General features: G+C 40.9%; 2 protein-coding genes across 7 annotated transcripts in view; both read left to right on the top strand.

The window, feature by feature from the left end:
• Positions 1-5,937: 5,937 nt before the first annotated feature.
• On the top strand, positions 5,938-16,683 carry LOC111597533 (FK506-binding protein 3). Its single transcript, XM_023312311.2, has 8 exons — positions 5,938-6,007; positions 10,556-10,794; positions 11,057-11,209; positions 11,274-11,537; positions 12,003-12,104; positions 15,203-15,437; positions 15,742-16,381; positions 16,478-16,683. Exons 2-8 carry the CDS (start codon positions 10,569-10,571, stop codon positions 16,625-16,627), a joined length of 1,770 nt encoding a protein of 589 aa, XP_023168079.2. The 5' UTR covers positions 5,938-6,007; positions 10,556-10,568; the 3' UTR covers positions 16,628-16,683.
• Positions 16,684-20,474: 3,791 nt separating this feature from the next.
• Positions 20,475-27,385, top strand: part of LOC111597506 (zwei Ig domain protein zig-8) — a 42,944-nt gene continuing 36,033 nt past the window's right edge. For 2 of the 6 annotated variants that reach the window (XM_023312271.2, XM_023312276.2), the window contains exons 1-2: positions 20,475-20,646; positions 24,197-24,476. In XM_023312271.2, coding sequence (XP_023168039.1) covers positions 24,440-24,476 — 37 coding nt within the window. In that variant the 5' untranslated portion in view covers positions 20,475-20,646; positions 24,197-24,439. Of the gene's footprint in view, positions 20,647-20,694; positions 20,770-24,184; positions 24,477-27,385 lie in introns of those variants that run through there. The other 4 variants (XM_023312272.2, XM_023312275.2, XM_023312274.2 and 1 more) reach the window with 4 other exon arrangements.

The following is a 27,385-nucleotide window of genomic DNA, read 5'->3' on the forward strand; positions in this document are numbered from 1 at the left end:
AGTTGAAAACACGCATACGACACGTATTCGTGTGTCTGACATGCTTGACAAACACTTTGCCACTAGTTAATAACAATAGCAACACCTTCAATGAAAATCAATAATTTTCAGATAAGCTTAAGCGTTGCAAATTTGCATGTTTATTAAATTTTGTGATTGGATACGATTAACCTGAATATGTGCAGCTTCCGGAAAGTAGAAAAACGTATCAGGTAATCAAAGGACGCACCTAAATGCAATTAAGATAATTGAAAGCTTTTGTGATTTTACAGCACAACACGAATGAAGGGAATTTACATAAATAAACAAACTAAGACAATAAATTGCATAGTCTATCCCCTTGTTATCTACTAAATATTAGTGACAAAATAACAAACAGATGAATCATTTTTAATGGAAAGCTAACAATGCGACGCAAACAAGGTGATTCATGAAAAAACTCTTCAAAGCTATGAAATTCCGCTTAAATTGTTAGATTATGAAAGTAAAGGCTGATAAAAATCTGCAAAATTTGAATTAATGTTGTGCTGTTAGAGAGTTGTTTTCCATAGCAAATTGTTCACATTATTTTGAGTGGAAAGATTAAAGGGAATCTTGGAGAATTAATTCCATTTATTCTGTCTGGACTAACACATTGACCCCAGACCCTTCGCTGCCCCTGTCTGTGATAGAAGGGAGTAATTTAAGTAAAATTTGTCGTTAATCTACAAACAACAATTGCGCTCTGCGTATGCCGGAAAGGTGAGTAAGTACTTAGAACAGAAACAGAGATACACTGCACTGGAACTCGTCGTTGCTTGCATTGTCAAAGTCGATTCTGATCTGACATTGATATGGCTTTTCAATGCGCTCTGCGCATCTCTTGCTGCTTCCATCATATCGCAGTTGTTGTTGTTGCTTTGTTGCCGACACTTCAGCTTGACAGTTTTATGAGCATAAATGGCATTTTGTTAATGCTGTAGTCACGCCCACAGCAGTCAGCTGTGACGCCCACGCGGCCTCTGGCGCCCATTTCATTGCCTTCAGAGTGTCAATTACCAAAAAGACTTCAAGCGAGTTTCTTTCCCGAATCTAATAAATATATGTATGAGTGGTTATGTATATATAAATGTGTTTGTGTGTGTGGGTGTATGTATGCTTAAATTATAAATTGCCTAAGGGCAACAACGACAAGAATAGCAACAACAATTGTAATAAGAGCAATTGGTCTATTTATTTTTATTTGTTGTGGATGCCAGTCGTTGATTTTCTGCTTCCCTTTTGGTTGTTGTTACCTGTTGTCGGCGTCGTTGTTGTTGTTGTTGCTGTTGCTGTTGTTGCCGTTATCGGCAGTGAAAGAAAGAGAAAGTGCCTCTAGCCAGTTTTTGGTATTTAAGTTGTTGTTTTTGTTGTATTTACTTATTTGAATTGCCTGCTCTGTGCTCTTGTGAGTGAGGAGGCAAAGAATGTCAATTTCTTGCCGTAATGCTCATGTAGAGACCACATCAGACTTTTGCTTTTTTTGAAGCTGCGAAGCAAGCCCCACATAAACTCAGTTACAAAGACACACACACACACAAACACACATTCTCTTCTGCTTACAAAGTGACACGTTCGTCTATAGCTTTCCCTTCCTGTTCGAGAGTAGCTCGTGAGGCGTCCACTTCCACCTGGCCGGCGTCTCTTTGTTTTTGTTTTTTTTTTTTTTTTTTGTTCGATAGGCTTTATTCGGTGTTTTTTGGTTGATTATGTTTTTTTATGTTTCTTATTGGTTATTGGCCCAGCCATAAGATGCGACGAAATTAAAAATGGACATCAATTAAATGACGTCGCTGACAACTTTTTCTTTTTGTAGAACGATGAATATGCATATCAGTGGAAGGCTTCTCGTGGCAGACTTTCGCTAATTGAAAGACGAAAGACAAGTTTTCGGCTCAGAGCTTAAGTTCTCTCTGCATATTCATTGCAATGCGACACAATTAAATCAGACAGATATAGATATAGAGATGGGCATGGTCAAGTAGCCGTTGCCCAACCCAAAAGACTTCGGGCCAAGCGCACAAATTTAGAAAACATTTTGAGGGCACTTTCATTTACCATTTTTTTTTCTATATTATTTTTCGCCGGTGCGTATTGAAATTGCTTGGCTCGACTCGGCTTTCGTTCGATGGATGCGCCGCTCATTGAATGCGAAATGAGCAGCACAAGAGTACAGGAAGGTACTTGGAACTTATAGCTTGAAACTTGAAGCTTGGCACTTGGAGCTGGCTTAACGGTCAACAGAATTGCCGTCCGATGTCGTAGCTGTTGCTGTTGCTGTTGTTGTTGCTGTTACCGCTGCCGTTGCCGTGGTCGTTATCGTTGGGGATTGTACGTGAATGAATTCATCAAAAAACAGCAACAACCACCTCTTGAGTTCAGTCAGTGGCAATGCACAGCCTGAAAAATTGAATATAATGTGCAAATGAAATTCAACACCAACAACAAGTTCAAACTCAAATTCAAACTCAAACTCAAACCCAGTTCCAAATCCCAATACAAATCCGCGTCGACAGTTTCTGCGGCCTGGCTTGCCACCGCATATTTGAATTTTCAACAAATGAAATTGTTAGCACGCATTTCGAATATAATCAGGCACCAACAAATAGTCGCTATCTAAAAACCACTTTGAAAATCGATTAGTTGGCAGCCACACGCACTGGATGGCAGGTAGCCTCTTACTTAGCTGACAATTGTGAGGACCCCCCTCACACGCCCTGCTAATTATTCCGAGCACAAAGCGTCGCTTTCATGCATAATCTCACCTAAAGCTACAACAGCAACGACAACAATAACGAAAACAACAGCAACAGTAGCAACACACGTGCAGAGAGATAAAACTTACTAAGGTATTTTTATTTCACTTTTTGTGGGCTGTTCGAAGCCAAAAGAAAAGCGAAACTTTTTCGAGACGTTGAGCTGGTTTGGTTAGAAAAACGGATGGTAATCAAATAATTTCTAGCATTTAATTGTCAACGTCAATATTGTGTGACTGCTCGCTAACGAAGGCGGAAAAGAGAGTCAGCAAATTGAATTGCTTAAGCGCAGCAGACACGAATATCGCCAGCGCTAAACGCCTTTTCACAGGAACTGCCAATTAAGTTTGCAATGCCCTGGCACTCAAACTAATATTGGCCAGCCCTATGCGAATGAAGTGTCAGAATGATATAAATAATTTGACCTGGCTAAAATTAATTGCCCAGTGAAATCGATAATTCACATTGACCAAGAGACCATTGGCGTTAAATATTAATATAACTATATTATTGGCAAGTGGAAAAAGACATTAGTTCCATTCAATATGAATAATTAAAACACTTTTGAGTTCTTCAATTAAAACTGATCGAACAAAAGATACCTTGTGCTCAGCACTGAACTTCCCTGACTTCATATAATATATGCACACACCCAACACGCCTAATATATTAAATTATATTGAAAGTAGTCGATGGTCTTACTGTTGTGAATTGTCACATTCTATTGTAGTTGCATGCTTCAAACTAGAAAGTTATGGCTTCTGGAATCTCTTTGAAACTCTGAGACGAACACATTTGCAATTTATTTGCATAACTTACATATGTCCGTTATGAATGGTCAAAGGGTATTCACATATGTATCAAGATAAATATCAAATTCATTTTCATGGCGTTTTTAATGCATGACATTATTGTAATATTGAACTGAGATCTGTTCATTTAACTCAATTAATTGTTGGGGATAGACTCTATTAGAGAAGGAGCATATTACAAGCATTGTATACACTCTATAGGAACTGGTTATGCTGGCCCAATTTAAAGCTTTATTTCTAAATTTTGTGTTCCTTCTGCATGCAAAAATAACAAATTTTTGATTACTCAGACCTACGCAATAAAATGAACTTGAGTGGATTTTCCATAAGTTCTTGACAAATGAGAAATGAACAAAACCAAAAGCAAACTAGAAAATTAACATGTAAGCCGAAAAAACTTTTTTGCTAGCTGCGAAAACTAATCAGCCGCAGATACCCGCATTTTCATCATTTTCTGTTTGCAAGAAAGTTGAGAAAATTAATTAGTCAAATGGAGCAACGTCTCTGAGTTGGAGCCGCGAGGACCCCGAGCTTTCTTGGTACGCCCCGTTGATTTGCTTATGAAAATGTTAACAAAGCCACCAAATAGCAAATTACTTTTTGATTAGGTGCAACTAAGTTTGATCTTGGGTGGTCTTTAGTTGGGCAACAGCTTCGCCTCATTTCGCACAGCAGTCGGGCGTTACGTTTAATTTTTTTTTCTCTTTGTCGGTTTTGCCACCTGACTGGTGTTGGTAACAAAAATGTCAAAGTATATTAAGCCACCAAAAGGGTAAGCTATTTGGGGTTTGAACTAATGCACCAGTCACCAGTCATTTTAGAATAGTCAAAATTTAGCCAAGCGAAAATATGTAGCCTTGAACAAAAGTTTTTGCCAGTTGTTGATGTTAGTCTAAGCTCTCTTGTATATATATATATATATATATACATATATAAAAAATTAAGTTTTTTTGTGTTTTCTGTTGTTTTTTTCGGCGCATTACATAAAATTTCGTAACATTCTGCGGCAAAAGACTGAAAACGTCTGCAAGTCGAGTTAAGTTTTTAAGTTGAGAAAACTCCACTGACCTGTTAACTGAAATGCATCGCAAAGGCTTACATACTTGGCCTGCTGTCTCAATAACAGCAGCGACAAAACAACAACAGCAACAGCAACGACAACAAGTTGCGAAGAAAGTTATAGACAGCCCAAGCTCTCTTCTACAGTAAAAACAACTTTTGCCCAACTAGAAAAACTACAACTACAACAACTACTCCAGCAATAGACCGCTATAAACGAGTAGAACACGTTTTACTGTTGTACGCGTCGACTGCGCAGCCAGCGACGCTTTTGTCGTATATTAGTGAGAGCGTCTATGTGTGCGTGTGTGTGTGGGAAAGCTTTGCTTTGAACCCTTTACACGCCCCTCCCCGCTGACTGTCCATTTTCCACTCTGTCCCGGACATTGAAAATGAAATGCAAGTTAAATTAATTACATTACAAGCTGTCAAAGCTATGAGTAACACTTTACTGAACGTTTTTTAATTCTTTTTTTTGGCTAATATCAGAGTCAACTGCTCAATGGCTGACGATTTCACTTTAATGTACCTGTGCTCGCCAGCAGACCCCAGAAATTAGCACTTCCTATTGACCGAACGCGAATAAGCTCATCAATAAAAGTCGCACATAGCCAAATACTATATACACGAACATTCTCATTTACAAAGTACAAGTTAAGAGAGTGGGCTCGCAGGAATGTCTGAAATAGGCCACGGGAGTGTCAGCGAGAATGAAAAGAAGAAAGATGCATTCAAATGTTAATTGATAGTGACAAAATACGGACAGAAAGTCGAATATACGAAATTGGCACCGAATACATTTAAATATTATGTCATGCCATTTTTACCTTGGCTAAAAGAGTATGAAAAAATCTTTAAGAACTGCCAAAAATACTCCAGTCCATCTTAACTGATAGCTCTTTGAGGTAAGTGCGCCAGCAGCCTGTTTGGTTGCTAACTGTAATAACGAGTTGTTTACTGTGCCAAATACTTTCCCATAGGAACGCCGACGAGCGCATGTCCAAAATTGATTGAAAATCTAGTTGGCCAGTAAAACGAGATAGCAGAAGTAATCTAAAGATAAAGATAGAGAGAGAGAGAGAGGGAGAGAGTTAGCGTGCGAGAGAGGAATGCTATCAAAAGAGAGCGCAAAGAAAGCAATGCAAACAAATTGTTGGGCAACTGTTCACTGTGTTCACCGTGTCGTCTACAACTATGCTGGTAACTGAAGATTCCAGCCTCGATCAGTTGCAGACGGTCAGTCGTGCGAGACAGTTGTGTGCGCGGCGGTGTGAAAATTGCCAACATCGAAGCTCGACAACAACACTAAATAAGCAACAACAATCACAATCACAAACCAAAAACTCCCCCAGCGAGAAACAGGTAAAAGCAAACGTTGAAAAAAGAAAGTCAGTTCAGAATCGCATGGGGCTAAAAACCATACGAAAGAAGCTCAAACAGCGACAGTCTTGGACGGGTACTCGAGGAGTGAGCAACGGTTACTTACACTCAAACACAAATCGGTTTTCGTAACACGACCTGCAAAACTAAACAAACATTTCAAAAATTTATGGTGTGTGACGAAACTAAAGCTGAACAACATCACTCAAATAATCGATCAACATTATCATAACCAAGGGCAGCTCAAGGTTAGCATTGGATTAACAGTGTTTAAGCCTGAGGACTATCGTTACCTCGTATCGTATCGTGTGTGTGTTATTCTTGAATGATAAGAGCAAGCAATTGGCATGCAAAGCGATTACACCATCCAAACGCATTGCTGCTGACCCATAAAACAGTTCGCAAACGAGAAATAGAAGGAGCTCCGGCAACGTCTTGGGCCAGAACTTTTAATTGATTTTCGAGAGCTTACAAAAACCCGAAACCGACTGAAACTCGGACACAGGCTCTTAACTGGCTGGGGCCATAAATTGTATCAGCGCAGCAATTTAGAGCCATCCCCGGTTTTTTTATGTGCTCTGCCCCACATACACGCCATACAGCCCAGCTCTGCTCCATTTCATGTGTGCTCTGTGGTCAGCAGCAGCAGCACCAGTAGCAGCAGCAACAACAACAGCAGCAACAGTAGGAGCAGTCGCCTTGTTGAGTAATCTCTCATGCCTTCTCTCAGGTTTCTTCTTGCAAACTGACCCACATACCAGACAGTGGCTAATTTAAGTGTTTCCTGGCATCGCAGTTATAGTTCACGTTAGTTTACACAGCTTCTGCACTTTGCTGCCAAAACAAAACATTCTCAAGTGTTGTACCAAAGAGTCACATCAGTATCAGCAGCAGCAGCACCACCACCACCAGCAGCACCGATGCACTTAAGACAAGTAGAAGCTATTAAGAGAGAAATATTCGACACGGACATTGTGGCTCTGCAAAGAAATTTGAGTGAACCACATGCCCGAAAATTTGTCCACTTTTTTTTCGTTTATGACAAAAAGTATAAAAAGTTTACGCTTCTTTTCAAATGGTTTAACTCGCATGAAACTATTAAAAAGGTATCGTGGTTAATGACTGTAAAATACCTTGTACTCTGATAATCGTGAAATAAGTCGAATATTAATTTAAATAGCATTTTCTTATTGCTTAAAAACATGACTTTGTAATCAGTTTTCTATAAAACTATAATTAACATATCGAAGATCAGAAGGAAAATTAAAAGCTTCGATTGAGACCATAAGACCATAAGGCAAAGAATAGCTAAAATGTTTGGCATCAACACTCCTGCTCAAAGTAAAGGGTATGCATGTAGAAAAGCTTTGGGTAGATCGTGTCCATTACTTGGTGAAGGAACCTGGCAGTCATGCAGCATGTGCATTGTTGTTCCGCCAGGTGGCGCTGATGCGACGGTACCAGCTCCTAATTCATGCGATGTGCATGCAGAAAGTGAGCGGGATAGATGTAAAAGATTGTTGAATGTGTGTGCCTGTGTGTGTGAGGGTATGTGGGAGTGTGTGATAGAGAGAGAGAGAGGGAGACGGAATCTTGTCTAAGTGCTGCGGCTGCAGGTGCTGCAGCATGGGGCGAGGCAGTTCAAGCGGCACGTGTAAAGATTATTTTTCTACTTTGCTTCTTCAGCCATTGTCTTGGAAAATTAACCGCACCAGCAGCAGCCGGCAAGACAAGCTCGCCCAGCCCAACCAACATATGAGGCAAGTTTAAACAAAGAGTCGACAGCTCTTGAATAGCGATGGTAGCAGTCTGATATGCAAATCCTGAGGCACTTTTGTGGCCATCAACGCGTAGCCTTTTGTGCGGCGAACATATTTATTGATATGACGCTGATATGACAATGCATACGTAGATTGAACGGAGCAGGAGCAGGAGCATAGCTACGGGAGGGTGGACTGCCATCGGGCACAATAATGCCCATTGTGAACGAGTGTGTGTATCTGTGTGAGACTTAAGTAATTTTGCTGGCTGTCATGCAAGTGCACAGCAAACACACTCGTTGCGCTTCCCCCACCCCATTCAGTCCTCCACATGCCGCACTCCCACTTGCATGAATATTAATGTAAAATGCACACACGGTTAGCTTCATTTTTCTATGGAACATTAAAATATAGTGGGAGCAGCGTTCCATATGAGTTAGTGCCTACAATAGAGAGCAACGCCAACCGGTTGCCATTCCCATTGGTGAGCAAGACGAGCGAAGCGGGAAGCAGGGCGGGCGCTGGAGAAGCTGCCACGCACTCGTGTGCTTGTCAAAAGTTTTCCCATTGCATTGCTGCTGTTGTTGTTGCTTTTATAGCATGATGCGTAAAATGTTTGGAGTTAGGTGAGAAAATGGAAGAACATTGAGCAGCTCAAGAAGCACGAGAGAAGCGGGCCACGAGACAAAACGTATGCACGGGCAAAGTAAACGCTATTTCGTAGACTTCAATAACCTGAGTTTATAAGTACCCAACTGAAGATGCCGTAGAAGGTAGTTGCGAAAACGTCAACAAGTACAATGGGAAAATAATGATAAAACTCTTCAACATTCCTTGTGCACGAAATAATTATAGTGCTGAATATTTTGTGTATGAGTGCTAAGTCTGGAGTAGAAACAACTTCAGTTGAATCTTATTTGTTGCCCTTAATTTCAGTTACTCAGCCCCAAATAAATAGATGCAATATAGAAGATACCTGTATAGCAACATTATTCCCTTTTTTGCTGCTCAAGTTCATTTGGTTTCCACATTCCATTGATTGGTTGTCGTTGCCTAGCAGCCGCAGCTGATAGATGTGCGAGGCGTGGTCTAGGAGAAGGTGATATGTCATCTCCGCTCAAGTGCCACGCCCAAAACGTCGCTTCCTTTTCGCTGCTGTGTCGCTGCCATTGCACTGCCAGGGGCTTCAGATTTTAATAAACGCTGCTCAAGAAAACGCGGCGTCGTAAAAGTTTTAATTAAGCGGAGCGTTGTGACGATGCGTCTTCAGCCTCAGTTGGATGGTAAGAGATTTGGACGCCATGAAACTGCGCTCTGAACTTATCATCTGGGCTATCTTTATCTTTGGCTTGGCGAAGCCCTTAAAGAAAACCCACAGATACTGGCATAGCCACACACACAGCCACATACCCCAAGCAGTTGGCCAACAGACTTGACTTCGCTTGGCCTGATCTAGCCTGGCAGCCCGGGCAGTAGGTCACTGGGTTTTCACTTTGCTTTATGGTCAGCGACGTTTGCTTATCAGCACTAAGCTGAACTCGATTTTTAAAACGTTTTACTCATTTTTCAATAAGTGGCCGAGCAGGCAGCCAACAACAGTAAAAACGCCAGCGACAACACAACAACAAATCGCTGCGGCAACACTGCCGCAACAAAACTTGTTCATGGCAGCGACGACGACGTTGCTTTCACTTGGGGCAGTCGCACTTGACAGTGCGACAATAACAACAGCAACAAGAGCAACGGCAATTGTTGCGGTTGTTTGTTATAGCCATTGGCTGTTGGCCATGCTGATTGTCATGGCTAAAGAGCCAACAGCAATCGCAGCTACAGTAACAGCAACAAAACAATACCAATGCGAATGGAAAGTTGAGGATGGGCACGTAAACAACAAAGATACCCTGCAAATAGCATTACGACTTTACTTACAGACGTCGAAGTGATACAAAACACCAAAAGAAAAGCAACCCAATCTCGCAAAAGAAACTCAATCACGCTCTCTTCGATATCAACTGTTCGGTTTTTTACATCATCTAAGCCAATGCTTTAATTTGCACTGTCGTCGCTCGGAAATGTTTTCGGATACGTGGAATCCGATTAGTAAAACCTGCATTTGAGACTGTCAGATGCCAGCTGTCAGCATGAAAACGTGTCTAGATCTATGAAGTTTGGAAGCGGTAGCTTGGTGCTGCCAATTAGCTTTGACTTTGCACGTTTGCAACATCAGCCACAGAGTCGCTGTACCACTGCAATACACTCACTTTTGTCTGTCTTTACCTGCCACTGTGGTGGCTGCGGCGACGGCAGTGGCGTCAAACGGCGCCTGCAGCTGTCCAAAAAGCATTGTTGTAGCTGTTCGAGCTTCAGTTGCTGCTGCTGCTGCTGCTGCTGCTGCTGTTGTTGTGTGTCAAGTGCCAACAAAGTGGACATGTGGACACAGCCCGGTGGCAACTTTGAGGCACAGTTCAAAAACATGTTTGCACTTACGCAGCTACACACACACACACACACACACACACACACACACACACGTACACAGCACGTTGTGTCTGCAATTATTTGGTTGCTTTCTTTGATGTCTTATTGACTAGCTGTGCAACTTGGTGGCCAGTCAGTTGGCTTTGCTCGATAAATATGTAATTTATAAGTCATGGAAAAGAAAGTGTTGCACTTCGACAACAAATTGGGTTAACCGCAAAAGTAAAAGTTCTCTGCAAATATTGTGGTCCCTGAATTTAACTCTTCTCGTTTTGCTTTTCATCTGTTGCAGAGACGAACCAATAATGAAATTCGTGATTTTGCTGTGCGTACTAAGTGCGCTGCTGCTGCAGATTGAGGCATCGCCGGTGAAGCTACATTCGAGGAGCGAACGGGCCGTGTCCCGCCAGCAGGCGGTCAACAACGAAGTGGCACCGGCTGCGGCGCCAGCCAGCGATGATGACGACGACGACGATGAAGACGATGACGACGATGAGCCGGACTTGGGCGATTTAGTTGATGACGATGATGGTAGGTAGACAGACCGTTTGCACTCACCCACACACACAGATTTATAAGCAAGCACCCGAGCACCTGAGCACCATGCACCACCAGCAGCACTACTGAGCCCAGAAACTGCATATGCAACTCCAATTGCAACCACAAAGTGGCACTCAACGATCAACCACCATTCGCAACTACGATATCTGCATAATTGTGTGATGTTATTAACGAATATCTTGTGCTCTCCTTTCCTTGGGTAACACAGTTATTTTGCTTTCGGGGTTTACAGATGATGACGACGACGAGGACGACGATGATGAGGAGGAAGACGATACGCCCCAGGGCCAGGCTGCCCCAGCAGCCACCGCCAGCGACGACGACGACGAAGAGGATGACGACGATGATGACTACTTGGATAGGCTCTTCGATGATATTTTGGGTGGTAAGACCGAGCAGTTGCAGGTGGCTGGCCAGGGGAATTTAGTCTATTTCCCATTCATTAACAGATGATGACGATGAGGACGACGATGATGAGGTGGTGCCTGCTGCCAGTGTGCAGCAAACCCCTGTTGCCGCTGCGCCCGCACAGCCACTTGAAGAAGTTGCGCCCGCTGCGGCCGCCAGCTCGCTGAGCTCAGGCATTTCCGATGGCGTCGACTTGCCAGCGGAGAGCGGCAATGCTGTAGAGGCTGTTGCAGCTGGTAACGCTGTAGAGGATGTGGCTGCAGCTGTAGCGCCCGCCCAGACATCGAGCAATAGCAACAACGAAGGTGAACTAAATGTTTTTTACGATGAAGATGCACTTGTAGACGGTAGTAGTGGTAGCACAAATAGTTTAAGTAGCACAAATGCAATTGACCAACAAAAACAAAACATAATACAAATACAACAACAACAAATACAACAACAACTGCCACAACAACAGCAACATGCGACACATCAAACAGTAACAGCAAATCAACCATCATCACAACAGCATATCACAACAATCACAACAACATCAACAACGAACACTCTTAAGAATAACAATAACAATAACTTAGTTGTCAGCACCGCTCCGGCGCAGTCAGCGGTGGGCGCTGTGGGCGTGGCAACTGGGCCGATTGCAGCGCCTGCTGCTGTTAATAATGGCGCCGGTGCAGCGTCTGATGACGAAGACGACGACGACGAGGACGATGAATATGATGATGATGATGATGATGATGATATTGATGATGGAGTCGATGAAATTACAGGTGCGCTGACAGGTGACGACGAGGAGGCTGACGACGATGATGATGACGATGACGATGATGATATTATTGGCGATGACGTCATCGAGGCCAGACGCGAAGCACGTGAGTCCAAGTCAACAGCAGCAACAAAAACAGCCAAGGCCAAAAAGTCAACAAGTGTTGCCAAGAAGTCCAAAAAAGAGCTGAAGCATTAAAAACGCAAACAAACAACTGCCACAACGACACAAACACAACAACGACAGCCAAAACAGGAACTGCAAATGACAGGGACAATCAAACCACATCGAAATGACTTATAACGTTGCAAGGCATTGCCAACCGTTTTTTGGGTAGGACAAACTTAAATCTCTCGGACATTGCATAATTCTTTGCTTGCACTGACTATCCCTCATGCCCAAAAACTGCAAATCAATCAAACAAACCACTGAAATGCAACAACCTATTTCTAATTTATTTATTTATTTATTTTTGAGTTTTAGTTAAAATGCAAAAGAAAGTCTCTAGTTTAACAAAACAAAACTAAAAAATAACAGAAACAAAAACAAAAGCAAAATTGCATATTAATGTAAAGAAATATTTATACAATATCCTCGAAAAGAGTTGATTGAGAGTTTGGTGCTAGTCAAACTATCTGCAAAATGACAACGAACAGCACAGAAAAAATCAAGCAAATACAAATGCAAACTTTTAAGCTGCACGCACAAGCAACATTTATCCACAACACCCCCACCCCTTACAGTTTCACACACTTGTTTCGTTTAATTTCCAAGTTATTTACGCACGGACTGTTTCACATGACCACCAAGATCACAGCAACTACAAGAACAACAGCAACAAACCGCACAGCAACAAAATGTTTAATGCCGAAGCACAAATTGTTGAAATTATGTTCAGAGCAAAATGAGCAATGAAAAAATGCAAAAGTTAAAAGTGAAGAGCGCGCTCGATGGTATGCAGCAAATGTGGCTGAGCTGAATGGCGAGCCGCCATTTTGGCGGACATGTTTGTTGCCATCGCACGTCGCACTCACTCACGCCAACACAGACACACTCACTCACACACAAATAGCTAAATTTATGTATGTAAACCACGAGAACAAGAGCAACAACAACGGCAACAATAATTGTTCACATAGTGTAATTTATTGATAATAATTTTAATTTTTTCTTGCTTCACATTGTTATTAATTTTACTGTTCACATCAACAACAAAAACTACAACAACAAATTATCGGAGACATTATCAATGCATCTTTATAATGCATATCGAAAGTCCTCTATACATACTTTTCTACTATATGTGTATTTCTCTATCCCTGTCTCTGTCGCTCACTTACCCTTTCACTCACGCTTTCACACATTTGGCTTACAATTGACATCAAAGATTAATCGCTGACTATTTTCTTTTTTGGCTTTTTTCTGGCTCGCATAACTTTCCGTAAACGTAAATAACGCAAATTGTAAAAATAATAAAAGCAAACAACGAAAGCAAAAACAGAATGAAAAAACACACAAAATTAAACCAACTGTAAATTGTAGCTAAAAGTTGAACGCTTGAAAGGCAGCGCACGATTTGCCAAATTTTTCCCAAAATGAAAAGTGACGTCATTTACATCTACATTTTCATTGCACAAATTGTTAAGCTTTGCGTTTTAGGTTCATTAAATTTGTAATTTATTATTTATTTATTTATTTATTTATTTATTTATTATATATTGTAAAAAACATAAACAAAACAAGACAACAAGTAAAGCTGCACACGCACATGAACACAAAAGAATTGCTTAAATAAATTTTTAATTAAATTTGTGTACAATTTTTTGACAAATCAATTGAAAAAACTAAAAAATCCGAATTTGTGTTTTATTTAAAAAGTGTCCGTATAATACTTTCAAGCGTCACGATTTGCATAATGGTCAAGGTATTTGTAACATCTCCTTTATCCCTACTATCCGTCTCTCTCTCTCTCTCTCTCTTTCCCTCTCATTATTAACAGCTTCAGCTATGACTCCCTGTCATCCATTTAATTAAGTTTACATTACACCTGACATGTATATAATTTCGTTCCTCTTTGTGGCTGGGCAAAAGTCTCCCATTATATTATATTTTTACACCGCTCACAACTGCACTCACATTTAAATATAGTTACTTGTGGGAAGTGGCTGCTCTATAAAAAGGGATTATTACATCTATTTTAAATACATATGCCAAACGTGTAGCAGGCGCAATGACCTTAAGCAGAGCTTTGCCTTAATTAGTTATAAAGGACAAAGTTGCACTTAAACGTTTCAGCTGAGTAGGGGCTCTCTTTCGGTAGTAAATCTGTTGCTCTATAAATGAGTGCACCTTTTTGCATTACAGCTTAAATGAAAGAGTGTAAAAAGAGCAACAGAACGAACACCCAACATGCTCAAAGTAGCATAAAATATTTAACGATTAGTAAGTCAGAGAAGAATTAGGCAAAATGATGAAATCAAAACTCAATGAAAATATATTCAGTAGATAAAAGATAATACTTAGCAAGGGATTTTAGTGAAAATATTGATAAACTCTCAATACGTATTGTAGTTAATTTGAGTGACTATCCAATTGAATTAAACAAAATTTGACAGAATTAATTATTGAGTAGTCACTCAGGAGTTAATATTCTAGTGCCGTTCCCTAGTGAAATATTTAGCGCTCTTTGAGCAAGTTTCTAGCCTGTTTAAAGTTAATTGCGAATCATAATGAAACTCACAAACTAATGACAATAATAAAAGTCTAAAAGCTGCTTTTTCTGTATATAATTAGCTATAGCTATATATAATGCTTGTTGTATGTGCCACTGATATTTAGTTCTCATTTCTGTGTGGAAGTAAATCTTCTTTGTGCACAAGCTTATGGGTATGGTGGTTCAATGGATTGGCCCTGTTTCCCTATCTCACATGCTCGTTCAGATACACGCTCACTCGCTAAGCCGCACAGTTACACAGTAAACAGTGGCCACACTGTGTGTCTGATAGGCTCTATGTGAGCCTACGCTAGTTGACACATCTGAAATTGGAGGCACACTGCACTAACACACTGCAAAGCTAACCACAAAGGCCGAAATACCCACAAATTTTCACCCATACCAGAGCGAACACACGAAACCACAAAATGAACTTTTAAGCAAGTGTCGTAAAAGCTTATTAACGTGACATCTTCTATGGTGCGGGGCAGGTGATCTGAAAAACAACGTGATTGACATGTCGACGGATGCATTCCAAGCGCGCCATAATCACTTCATCGATGCCATATTCTCTCGTATAAACCGCATTGTCGCTGACAATTACGATCCATTTGTTGTGCGATTGGCTGGGCGCTCAGCCACGCCCACGTATGGCAATGCTGCAGTGAAGAGCCCAACGAAGACCAAGGGCAATGCCAACCATAAGGCAACAACGCACAAGAAACTGTAAGTGCCAAAAATCAAAACTTGAATATACACAGATGACAAACCCTATCCTCAAATTAGACTTGAATATATCAGTGAATATAGTTTTTATATTGAAATCAGATGTAGTTGTAGGGATTAAGTAGGGAAATAATCTAATCTTAAATGTGATTAACTAGCTTCTCAATATCTCAATTGAAGTCGATGCAGCCTGATAACGAAAGAACTTCATTGCCTTAGTGAGGGTATAAAGCTGACAGCCAATTATGTTTACAGCAAAGTCAAAGTCAAATTATGCAAATTTGTCAATCTCTCTGACTTGCAGCAAGAATACCCGATCGGAACCGCGCATGGCCAGCAGCACGGAGTCTGTCAAATTGCAGCAGCAATTGACGCAATTACAGACGGAGCTTGGCCTCAAAGCCGGCGAACAGCGAACGGTGGAGGAACAGAGGCAGCAGGCCGTGGCATCCGGCTCTGTCAAAGCGGAAACTCGCACCGTGTTCAATGGGGAGCAGGCAGTGAGCAAAGCCAGCCAAAAGAAATCCACGGCTGGACAGCAGCAGACGACGCATAAACACAACACGAAGAAGACGGCGGCTGCAGCGGCACAGAAGGCGGGCAACGGCAACTACAATCAGCCAGCGGGCGTGGGGGCAACTAAAGCGGGCACGGAAGTGGAGAAGTTGCAAAAGGCTGAGGGCAGTCTGTCTGGTCTGGCGTCGCTGAAACGTGTGGGCAATGTGAAGGTGATCAGCGATGTGGAAACTCGCAATTCGACCATTAAGGCCAGATTTACGTTGGGCCCATTGACTCTGCGCGTCGAGAAGTCCTTCAAGCGAGGCAGCGTGCGAAACGTAAAAAGTGCAACGGCCAGGACCAATGAGATGATCGGCCGCATCAAGTTCAGTGTGCTGGATGATCGGGCCACCCTGATGTCAATCAAGGTGCAGCAGCCCAAGCAGGTAAGCCAGTCACCTCACCGCAAGCACCCTTTGTGCTTTGTGCTTTGAGCAATTAGCCTTAATTCTTTGTACTTTCCCATTTCCCTTTTTGTGCAGGTGGAGGTGGAGAGCAAGGACAATCACGACCGAACCCGCGAATTTGTCTGGCGTCGCACACCCAAAATTGCCAAATTGGTCAACGAGAAGCTTAAATTGGCAGCAGAGTCCCTATTCATGCCGCAGGGCGTTGAGGTTGTCAGACTCTAAAAACCCGGCAGGCAGTCGCCTTCTTTTGCACAGCCAGATTAATGTAGTCTAACTTAACCTAAGTGTAATGCGTAATTTATTTATTTAATTTATTTGCTTTCACTATATCATAATGAAATTATTTATTTCAATTCACTATGGACTTAAGTTCAATAAATTCTGAAGAAAAGTTTCTTTAAAGTAAAACCCTTTATGAGATCATTTTTTATTTGACTCGATTTATAATTAATCTATTGAATACTGAGACGACACAGGGATAACAGAACAGACAGAATAACAATAATAGAATAACAGACAAAATAACAGACAGAATAACAGAATTTCAGTCTTAACTTTTCCCTCCAGCTTCATTAAAATCTGGAGCAAATGTGGTTTAAGTCGTGGACAATTCTGTTATATACCGTTCTCCCTCTCTCCTTCTCTTTCTTTCTTTCTGTCTCTCTCCCTTTCTCTCTCACTCTCTCTTTCTCTCTGCTCTGCCTCTCTCTCACTCTTTCTCTCTCAGCTCTTCCTCTCTCTCACTCTCTGCTCTGCTTCTCTCTCTAACTCTCTATCTCCATCTCTATCTCCCCCTATATTTCTATCCATCTCTATTTATACTTCTTCAGTACACACTCTGATGCTTAACAACAAAATATTAATATTGCTAATGGATGTAAGAGAAGATTGCCAGACACTTACAAGATGTCGGTGCGCTTGAGTTCATTTAACCGAAAATATATGATTACTGCTTTTGTGAATGTCGAGAATTCCTATAACAATGTTTTACACATTTGCAGTGTGTGTGTCAATTGGTCGCTCCAGGTGCAGTTTTAGTTGGCTTCAAACAACCAATATTGCTAAGAGTATCTGTATCAGGTCACTTAAGGTTTTCATTAATGCTGCAGGTGGATTTCAACTGTGTTGCTGTAACCCTCCGCCCGACGCCGAATTCGTCCATATACTTGGTAAAGTAAATATGAGTGCGTATGTCGTGTGTTGCAGCTAAGGCGGAAGGACATGCAATTTGTTGTTGTTTGCTTTTGTTGGTGTACGTCCTATGTCGCATGCAGTCCTTTTTGCTGGCTACCGCCTCGATTGCCCTCTGTTAGAGCCCCCTGTCAGTAAGGTCTAGGATTCTTTGTCGCCATCGTGCATGCTGTTTGTTTTGTCCTGTCTGACGTTCGTTGTTGTTCTTTGTTGCACCTAAATTGACAACAATATCGTTTCATTTGCTCAGTGAAGTGAACTCATCAGTGCCGAGATCCGTCCCACAGCCATACCCCGGCAACCTTTTTATCTCCTCCACTAGCATATGGGACACGCATTGGCACTTCATTTTTTGCCATCTGCTATAGCTGCTGCTTGTGCTGCTCTTGCTGTCGATGTTGCTGCCGCAGCTGCTGTTGCTGTTGCTGTTGGTGTTGGCAGTGGGCTCCCATTTGGTAGCTTGATTATGTTGGCTGGCATTAGCCGGCAGGATGTCAGGACAATCTGTGGATGTGCTCGAATTTAATCTTAACTTCAGATACTTTTACATTGTATTACGTAATGCAATTGTTGCTTAGTTATGCCACACGAACATCTGAGCAACAAATTAAACCAATTCAATTGGTCAACGGAGCAGAAAAGAGCAAAGGGTCTCACTGTGCCAAAAACTCATTTGCACAGTTGCCTGTCAGAGCGAAAAATACGTAAATTTGTAGTAACTAAATTTCTTCAGAATTCATTTGCATTTAGAATTACTTCGTCGGTTTCCCAGTTGCAGTTCCTGACCATGCAACAGTAACAGTAATGGAGACAAAGCAACTCAATCCCGGGCAACGCACTGCCCTAAAACTCTGTTAGAAAATTAAATTCCATCCTCAAACTGATTGCATTACTCGAGGGAGGTTCCATTGTCCATTTCTTAGAGGAAACTAAAATAAATTCATAAATCATAATATAGCCTTGCCAGAGAGTATGGTCATATAAATGCGTTCAATAGTGCTGAGAAGTCAACTTCAATACATGTTCCTCAGTCGTGTAACTTGGTCATAACTATTAGATGAAATTGTAAAATTGAAATTGGAAGTGAAAAGTTTATATTTATTTTCGTGAAGTCTGCACGTAAAGATCAACTGCAGTTGGGGTTGCCACGAGTTTTCCCACAACTTAAGAACTGCCAGAAAAAGACATAAAAGATGTCGAAACTTAAATCTAAACTATTTAGTTGGTGGTATTTTGCAAAGTTTAATACCTTAAGCATGTGGCACGCTGTTCATTATATAGGTATAGACGCACACGATAATACGTGGATAAAAGTTAGGGGAACATTATTATAGCTATGCTAAAGTTGGCAAAGACTGTCGCTTGACAGCTAGGTGGCTTGCGACCTGGCACAGTCAAGGTCAAGGAGCATTGAAATTAATCAACTTGTTTTATTAGCTCGCTAAGCTTTGAATGAGCTTTACCTGCTGTCAGGGCCAAATTCTCTGATCGGCTGTGTTCTCGTGGCTCGCCACAAATGCGACAACTAATTGCCACATAATCAACATCAACAACAACAACAGCAGCTGAAAAGACACTGCGAATGAGCAAAGGCACAGTGACAGCCGCAACTGACTGCTGCGGGACACAGTAAGTTGGTAAGTTGGGTGTCAGCAGGCTGTAAATCGGGTCGGAATTTAAGCTCTTGCGCTTTTTACCAACTCAATTTACGCTAATTACTGATTTTCGCCACAGCTACAACACGGCCGCTGTATTTGCCCAGCTCTCAGCTATCCCAAGAGATATAACCGATAGTAAGTGTATATATGTATATTCTCATGCAGAGGCAGAGCTATAGCTACAGAGTTAACAGTAGGAGCATCGTCAACCACAGCGCTTATTGCCCATCTGCAGCAGCTTTCCGAATACCATGTGAATTTATATTGTCATTAGCTCTTTTTATGTAAAGTCGCGACGTAAATTTTATTAAAATTCTTTGAATTCGCCGTGAAAGAGAGGCGCACTGAGAGCACGTTATGCTCATGCGCTCTGCAGTCTAAGTTCTCTTCATGTCTTCTTAGCACTGACCTAAAGTTTTCTTAGTGCGGATGCTGTTGTCTGAGTCCGCCACTCAATTAATGTCAATGCGATTGTTTATGCTGCTGCTAAGTGGAGAATAACTAACAAAACTAAAAAATTCATTTCAAAATAAGACTGAAAAAAATTAAGAAAAACACTGTAAAATAATAACAAGCATGCTTTTCTAAGTATATTTTCTAATGGAAATACAAAATAATCTAATATGTGTTGCAAAAAATTTAATATCTTTCGTTAAATGATATTTTATGTTATATGTGGAAAATATTTGTAATATACAAAATATTGAAACATTTACGACATGATTAATTATAGTCAAATTACCATTTGAATTCGGTTTTGTTTTCTTTGACTTTTGTTTAGAAAAAAAAATGGTTTTAGTGTTATTTATTTTTAAAAATTACTTTGCATACTAAACTTTTATACTCTGTATTATGTTTTGAACTCTGTATCCTATACTAAATAAAGATTTAGATTTAGATTGACAGTCAAGTGACTTTAAACAATTTAACGGTTTCATATATAAAGAGCACGAGTTTGTGAAAGTAAAGAGCGAATTGTGTTAAAGAGAAACAGATTGCGGCGAATTGACAGCACTGGCTGGCATTCGGTTTTTGCCACACATCGACGACGACAGCAGCATAGCTGGCGATGCCCACAAGACCCGAAGACGAAAGCAACAACAACCGACAACAACACGAGGCTTCATCCTGATAATGGAGGAGGCTAAGGCTCGTCCGGTGTTGGCTGGCAAGTGCAAGGCCCAAAATAAGTTTCTGTTTCAGTTTGTGTGCGACTGCGACAGTGAACACATGCGAGATAGGCGCTGCGGGTTACGCGCGCGAATCAGAATCCCAAGTCGGATCCAAATTCAAATTCGATAACAAAAACCAGTTGATATAGATCGTGTTTTTAGAAACACGTGTCGCAAGTGACATCTGCATCTACACCAGTGTGTAAAATTGTGTGTGACTGTGAGTTTGTGTGTATAAGCAAAGTTGAGACCAACATCTTAAGAATGACTCAAAAAAACCAGTGTCGTAAATTTTGAACGTGTGAAAACGCAGGAAAAGCCTCATTGGCTCATTGCCGGCGTGGTAGGAGACGAAATTGAAAGCTCCATTGTTGTTGTTATTGTTGTTGCCATTGTTGTTGGCAATGTTGCTGGCATTGTTGTTACTGCCGTTAGCTTATGTCTTTTGGGGCAGTTTACTAAAGCGCGCGACGCACGCGAATATTTTATGATATCGTTTCGAATTATATGCGATTTTTTTTCGGTGCCCGCCTCGTGTTCGCAACTTGTTAGCAGTGGCAGGCGACAAAAGACGAAACTAATAAAATAAAGGCACCAAAACGCACACACAACAAATAAAAATGTGTTTACGCCTACACAACGACTTGCTGCCCTACCCGCTGCCGGAACACTCGTGCCCCTCTGCAGCACTCTGTCTCATTAGCAGTCAGCAAATTAAGTTGTTTTATATTTAGGCTAGCAGTTCCACAACGCCAAAATAAATTAACAAACTAAAAACAGAACTCAAACTCAATACCAGCAGCTCGACAATGTACTAAATCGTCTTTGATCTTTAGCACTGCCGATAAATGGAAAGCGCGTCAAAACAAATTGTGTACACAAATTTCCCTGGCGGCAATATTTTGTAATTCAATATTTTCATAGCCTTCGGGCGGCGGGCGAGTGACAAAAATTAATAGAAAACACATAAAAAATTAACTTAAAAATGTGCCAAACAACGTGGCTGTGGTGGCTTTTAGCGGGGTAAATGAGATCGCCAGCGAGCGCACAGTGCGTATGCGCATTGCGTAAACGAATTTGCTACGCATACGTCATGTTGTCCCACGGACAAGCAGACAGCCCCCTAACAGCTACAATCGTTATTGCTGGGATGCTTTTTTTGCCAAAAAAGTTTACTCTTGATTGTTGCACTAAGTAGTTGAAGACAAGCGAGAAAACTTTTGCGGAGTTCTTAAAAATAGGAGCACACATCAGCAAAAGTGGCGACAAAGAAAGAAAATCCCAAGAGCCAAGTTACATTTTGTTTTTTTATCTGGACTCAAGCTGTCGAAAAACAAAAGTCAGAAACGGGGAAAAAATTGGGACAATCCTTTCAATAGTAAATAATACTTAAGACTCTTCAAGGCTCTACAGCAGACAAGCTGAAACCCAGAGGCATATTTTGCAATTCAATCAGAAAATATACATAAACTGAAATATTTGATAGTCGTATAAATATTTAGTTATTATTCAAATGTCCTGTTATATTCTGAAATACATTTCGAAAGTTTTGAATAAAAAATAGCTGACTCTTGAAGATTCTCTTCATTATTACTTCATGAATTTACTTTTAAATGCAGTATTAACGAACTCCCGGCAGCCCAATCAAGCTGGGCCATAACCATTACGCTAAATGCAAGGGAAATCTGAGTAAATTGTTTTCAATTTAGCTAAACAGGCAAACAAAATGGAAACGAACGTAAAATCAACACACATATGTGTATCTGTATCAATAAAATATTCATGAACAATGCTCCGCAGTATCGCACGGGGAAACACTGAATAGTAGCAATGCGGAAATGTCCCGACGCATGGGGGAGTGCAGTGAAGGGCATATCATCTAATCACGGATACTAAGCATACTGGTAAGCGTTGCCGAAGGGGATAGGAAAAGCTCAAGAGCTGAGCAACAAACTGCAGACGTTCACAATTACACAAACCAACACAATTTGCGGGGGAAGAGAGGGAGACAGCGAGAGAAAGTGCGACAAGTGGACTTCACTTCAGCTTTCACAGCCTTAGGCAACAATTACCAAGCCGCATACACTCACACACTAGACACTTGTATGGTATACAGCTACGTATATATACATATATATATCAACAACACAAAGAACTTGAGTGCGTTAACACTTTCGAGTGGCACAGGAGCAACGGCGTTGTCCTGTGCCTTTCAGCCAGCTTGCTGCCTGGTCTTCTCTCTAATTCCATTACGGAAGCAACAGTGACAAGTGGCCCCCACAGGGCACGGGCCTGGCTAAACTGGATAAGAGGCTTCTGCTGCTGATTGAAGTCTCGAATAGGGCAGCATCAGCTGCTGTCAGTCATTGTACCTTTGAGTTGGCCCTCAACGCGACCGCCCATTCCAGCTGTAGTCCGTAATTAGTTGAAGGTACTGCTGCAAATTTGCAACTAATTAGCTTTTAATTAATTTTGCACTCCACCCTTCAAGTCCCTAAATGAATGCCAACAATGGCATCAACAAATTATAAGTAAATCACAAGCTAAAAATGTACCCAGGAGAACTGAGGCTGAAGCTTGGTCGAAAAGTTCAACCTGCCGCAGGTCAAATTGATTGATATCCAGACGACATCATGTGAATAAATTCTAATACATGGGAACTGCTTATGGTGGAATTGCCAAGGGTAACCAAAGGTTGCCCACAGGCCGAGTCGACAGTTGGCGGGTTTCCATTTTGCGACGTGACGAGCCCCCAGGCCAATCTATTTCCCCTTCCAATAAGATCCCAGACGCCCATATGCAATAAAATACATACAAATATGTATGTAAATAACTCTGTGTTTATCTTATATGTTTTCTTTGCGTTTAGGACATTTGATTACTTTATTCGAGAACAGATTTATTTTCGGATGGGCTCAGCTGACATGCGTGTCAGTTCGATTCATAAAATATGCACCATGACTAAAAGTTCTGTTAATTATACACGTTTCCTTTGAACGCGTGCAAAGACTTAATTGATTTTTTATTTTAAAAGAATCGGGCTTAAGGAAATGCATAGACTCTAGATCTGGCTGGGGCAGTTATAAGAAACTTATGTTTACAATAGGCTAAGTATAAAATTAACATGTATACGTAATAAGTTCATTCTATTTAAAGTTCAACATTAAAAATATCTTGCAACGCCTTTGAGTCTATTTTTAAAAGTCGAAAAATATTATAGTGAATGATGAAAATAATCAATACAGACAAAGACACACACACGCTAAGCAATACCTTTTATTTTGAAGTTTTCAATCAGTAGATTTTATTAGGTGAAAATGCGTAAATGCGCCCATGCTAACGGCATTATAAAAACAATGATAAATTTAATCAATTTAAGTTCAGAGAGCTGACAAAATCAATTTACTTTGGCAGAGGCGACAAAAAACGGTGAAAACGAATGGCAAAAAGCAAGGCAACAACAAAATGGCATAAATAAAAGACTAAGAAGAAAATGGAAAAACAAATAATGATATTTGGCCTAGGCAGCAACGCAAACAACAACACACAACAGCAACAAACAACAACAAGCAAGAACGAACGGGAAAAGGTTGAAAACAAACAAACGTTAAAAGATTAAATTGTCTGCCGTTGGAATTAAGTGTTTTAAATGTCATTGCGAGTGTTTAATTCATGAGAGGCGACTGTAGCACGAGAAGAGCAGTAATTGTTGTTGTTGCTGTTGTTGTTCTGTGTGTGCAGCTGCATCCAAATAATAGTATCATTTACAGTGAGAATGCAAAAAAGCGTAATGCAACTATAATAGTGCAAATACAAAAACACTTTCAGCTACCAAATTGTAAGTCGATAGCGGAAATTAAGCAAAACTTGTGGAGAAAGCGAGAGTATCGGGGCAAGTGATAAAGAACCAGCAAACAGGACACTCCAGGAGTAATCCAGCGATAGACAGAGAGAGAGAGGGAAAACGAAGAACAGCGTGAAGCACACGGAACTGGACGCCCCTACCAATCAAAATGTTGACCCTTACGACGGTGCTCTGCTGCATGATGGGTAAGTCGTAAGTCGGGGCATAACACTTGAACGTCGCCATAGTCCCAGTAACACACACGCACACTTGCATATCGAATCCTGTTTAAGCATGCATAAGATTATCGGCGATTGCCGGCGACAACGAACCCAAGCGACCCCACCAAGTTATTATTGTGGTTGCGGCCGCAATGGCAGCACCCACGGCGAATCCTTTAAAAAACATTTGTGGCCCAGGCTGCGAAAATCCTGATTTATGTCTGCCTGCTGCGCTGCACTGCGCTGCGTTCCCATTCTCGGGCTCGGTGTCGTTGTCGTTGTCGTTGTCGCTGCCGTTGTCGTTGTCGTTGTCGTTGTTTTTGTCCTTGCCAACGACATGGCCAATGCCAACCACAGCAGGGGCAGCGGAAGGCAAACAAAAAATGCGGTCGCTTCGCCTTAGCCCGCCCAGGGGATATCGCATAACGGGAACGAATAGCGGGCGAGTCCTGTGCAGGGGACGGCCGATTGCTGCTGCACTTTAAACTTTCAACTTTAAGCGACAAAACACAAATTGCTCTCTGCACATAATTATGCATAATTGAAAAGTATAATTATGTGCTCGACTCGGGCGCTGATTTTATGAGGCGCAGCTTCAAGCTCAATCAAGCATGCCGACAGAATAAACAACGGGCAGCAATATCCGCAGGAGTGCCAACAAAAGGCAGCTAAGGCACAATATTTATGACCCTCTGCTCCTTTTAATTGCTGTCAAATACAGCCCAGCCCCAAGATGTTAAAACCAGGCCAGCACCAGCCGTCCTGCACCTCCTGCACAAGCTAAACAAAACATTGTAACGCTCGAGTCTCCCTTCACAAAAGCCACTGCTGTTCGCCACAGATCAGTTAACCCACGCGTATATAAGAACTAAAGTATTACCATTTATTATATACATTATTGAATCTTTCTGCCTTCATCAAAAATTAAGTTAAACATTTTCGGGACTTAGTGAATTTGTTTGTGTAATTTGATTTTATATTTTTAATTGTATTTGTGTCCTTTGATAATTGAGTTATGAAATTTGACCAAGTATTAAAACCTTTATGCTTTATTTTGTCTGCAATTTAATGAATTATCATGTTTTATCTATGCAAATTACTGATTAACATTTTTCTTTCAATAACCGTTCAATGATTTTAATTTTCAAATCAAAAAATTTAATTTAACATTGTTTTTTTTTTATAAACATATCATTTTAATTTATAAAAGTGAAAAAAAAAATAATGGGCGTGATATATTCCGATTAACAAAAACATTACTTAATAAATATTTAAATATTGATATTATTATGTAGTAAAAAAGCTATTAAATGAAATGAAAGCCAAACAAATGTGAGTACAAATGTGACTAGGAAATACCCTGCACCCTGCAAAGAGCTGACTCATGTTGAACAGTTCAGGAAAACACTGTATCCAAAATTTCCATTTCCCATCATACATATATTGTTTTATATTGAAGCATGAAAGAAATAAGCTAACTATTATTAACGATTTCCCAATAGTTTTTTATGTACAATAAATACAAAATAGTAAGAAACACTGACCCTCCATTAAGACAACGTGTCAGGCATTCCTGACGACCATTAACACAACTCATCTATCGAATGTTACTTGATATATGGATATGCAACTGAGTATACAAATATTAACGGACAACTGGTATCAATGTATATTAGAGGGCTCATTAGGGATTACAGCTGTGAAGCATACAATGAGCCGGAGTCAAACAGTTATTTGGTAGATATATTCAAAAACACGCGGCTCTTTTAGCAAGCAAAAGCGACCCAATACTCCCCATATGAGTCTGATTATGAATAGTATAGAAAATGCTTAGTCCGTCACAACGATTAGTGGACTTGGCTTGGGTTGACTGAGTTAGGAATTAGGGCACCTGGAAACCGTCGTCTGCATGACAAGCAGTGACACATTATGAAGGTTAGAAACCTATTTTATGCATAATGGAGAGCCCACGTGCCCTTGGCGTACACTTGGCTGATCAAAAATACATATGAACAATAAAGAAAAACGTAGTCTACTTCCATAGCTGTTCTACGTTTTTCTTTTCGTGTCGTGCTTAGCTGTTAGTTGTGAAGATTTTAACTTTAGCTCGCTTGGTCTTTTTTTCCTTTTATACTTCGCTCATTTTGACGCTAGCTTTTCTTGAGTGGGGTGTTTTCTCTGTTGCCGCTTGCCATGTGTTTTTATTGCATTAATTTTTATGGTCTTTGGGTCGCGTTGTTGTTGCCGCGGCTGTTCTTGAAGTTGCCGCTATTATTGCTGTTGTTGGTGTTGCTGCTTTTGTTTTACTTTGCGTATGCCCCAAAGTAATAAAGTGAATTGGATTTCTCAAATAATTTCCATTTTAAATCCAGTCAGCAAATCCGCACAAGCCATGCCTCCTCAGCCTCTGCCGATCAGTGGCCCTCTTCAGCAGTAGCCCGGACAACGTTTGTTCTTGTTGCTGCTGTTGTTGTGCTGGCAAAAGTGGCTTCATTTTCTCGCATAAAATTGTTTTGTAAAGTTTGTTGAGATTTGTTTGGCGACAGCACTTGCAATTGTTTTTGTTTCCTGAATTCTTTTAGTTTGTGTTGTTATTGTAGCTGTCGCGTTTTGGTTTTTTGGCGTTGAATACTATTTGCATTTGCGTCCAATAGCACCGCTGTCGTCAATGTGAACAAGGACTCAAAATTTAATTGAAATTTAGTGTAAACAAAATGACAGGCTGTCGATTATCCTGCGCCGAATTCCATACCGACACCTACCGACGCCCCAGCACGTCTAAGTCGATATTTCCGCGAAAGCCTTTCTCGCGCAAATCCTGTCAACTTGGCTTCGCTGTCAATTTGCCAAGCGCCTTTGTATGTCAAAACTTGATACGTAACACGGCAAACATT

Source organism: Drosophila hydei, unplaced genomic scaffold, assembly GCF_003285905.1.
Source record: "Drosophila hydei strain 15085-1641.00,03,60 unplaced genomic scaffold, DhydRS2 tig00000001-arrow-pilon, whole genome shotgun sequence".
NCBI classification, from domain to species: Eukaryota; Metazoa; Arthropoda; class Insecta; order Diptera; family Drosophilidae; genus Drosophila; species Drosophila hydei.

Bases quoted from the DNA above. Each gene is read 5' to 3' on its own strand.
- LOC111597533 (XM_023312311.2), top strand. From the start codon at position 10,569: ATGAAATTCGTGATTTTGCTGTGCGTACTAAGTGCGCTGCTGCTGCAG. The intron at 15,438-15,741 runs GTAAGTGCCAAA...TCTGACTTGCAG, and splicing joins GCAACAACGCACAAGAAACT to CAAGAATACCCGATCGGAAC. The intron at 16,382-16,477 runs GTAAGCCAGTCA...CTTTTTGTGCAG, and splicing joins AGGTGCAGCAGCCCAAGCAG to GTGGAGGTGGAGAGCAAGGA.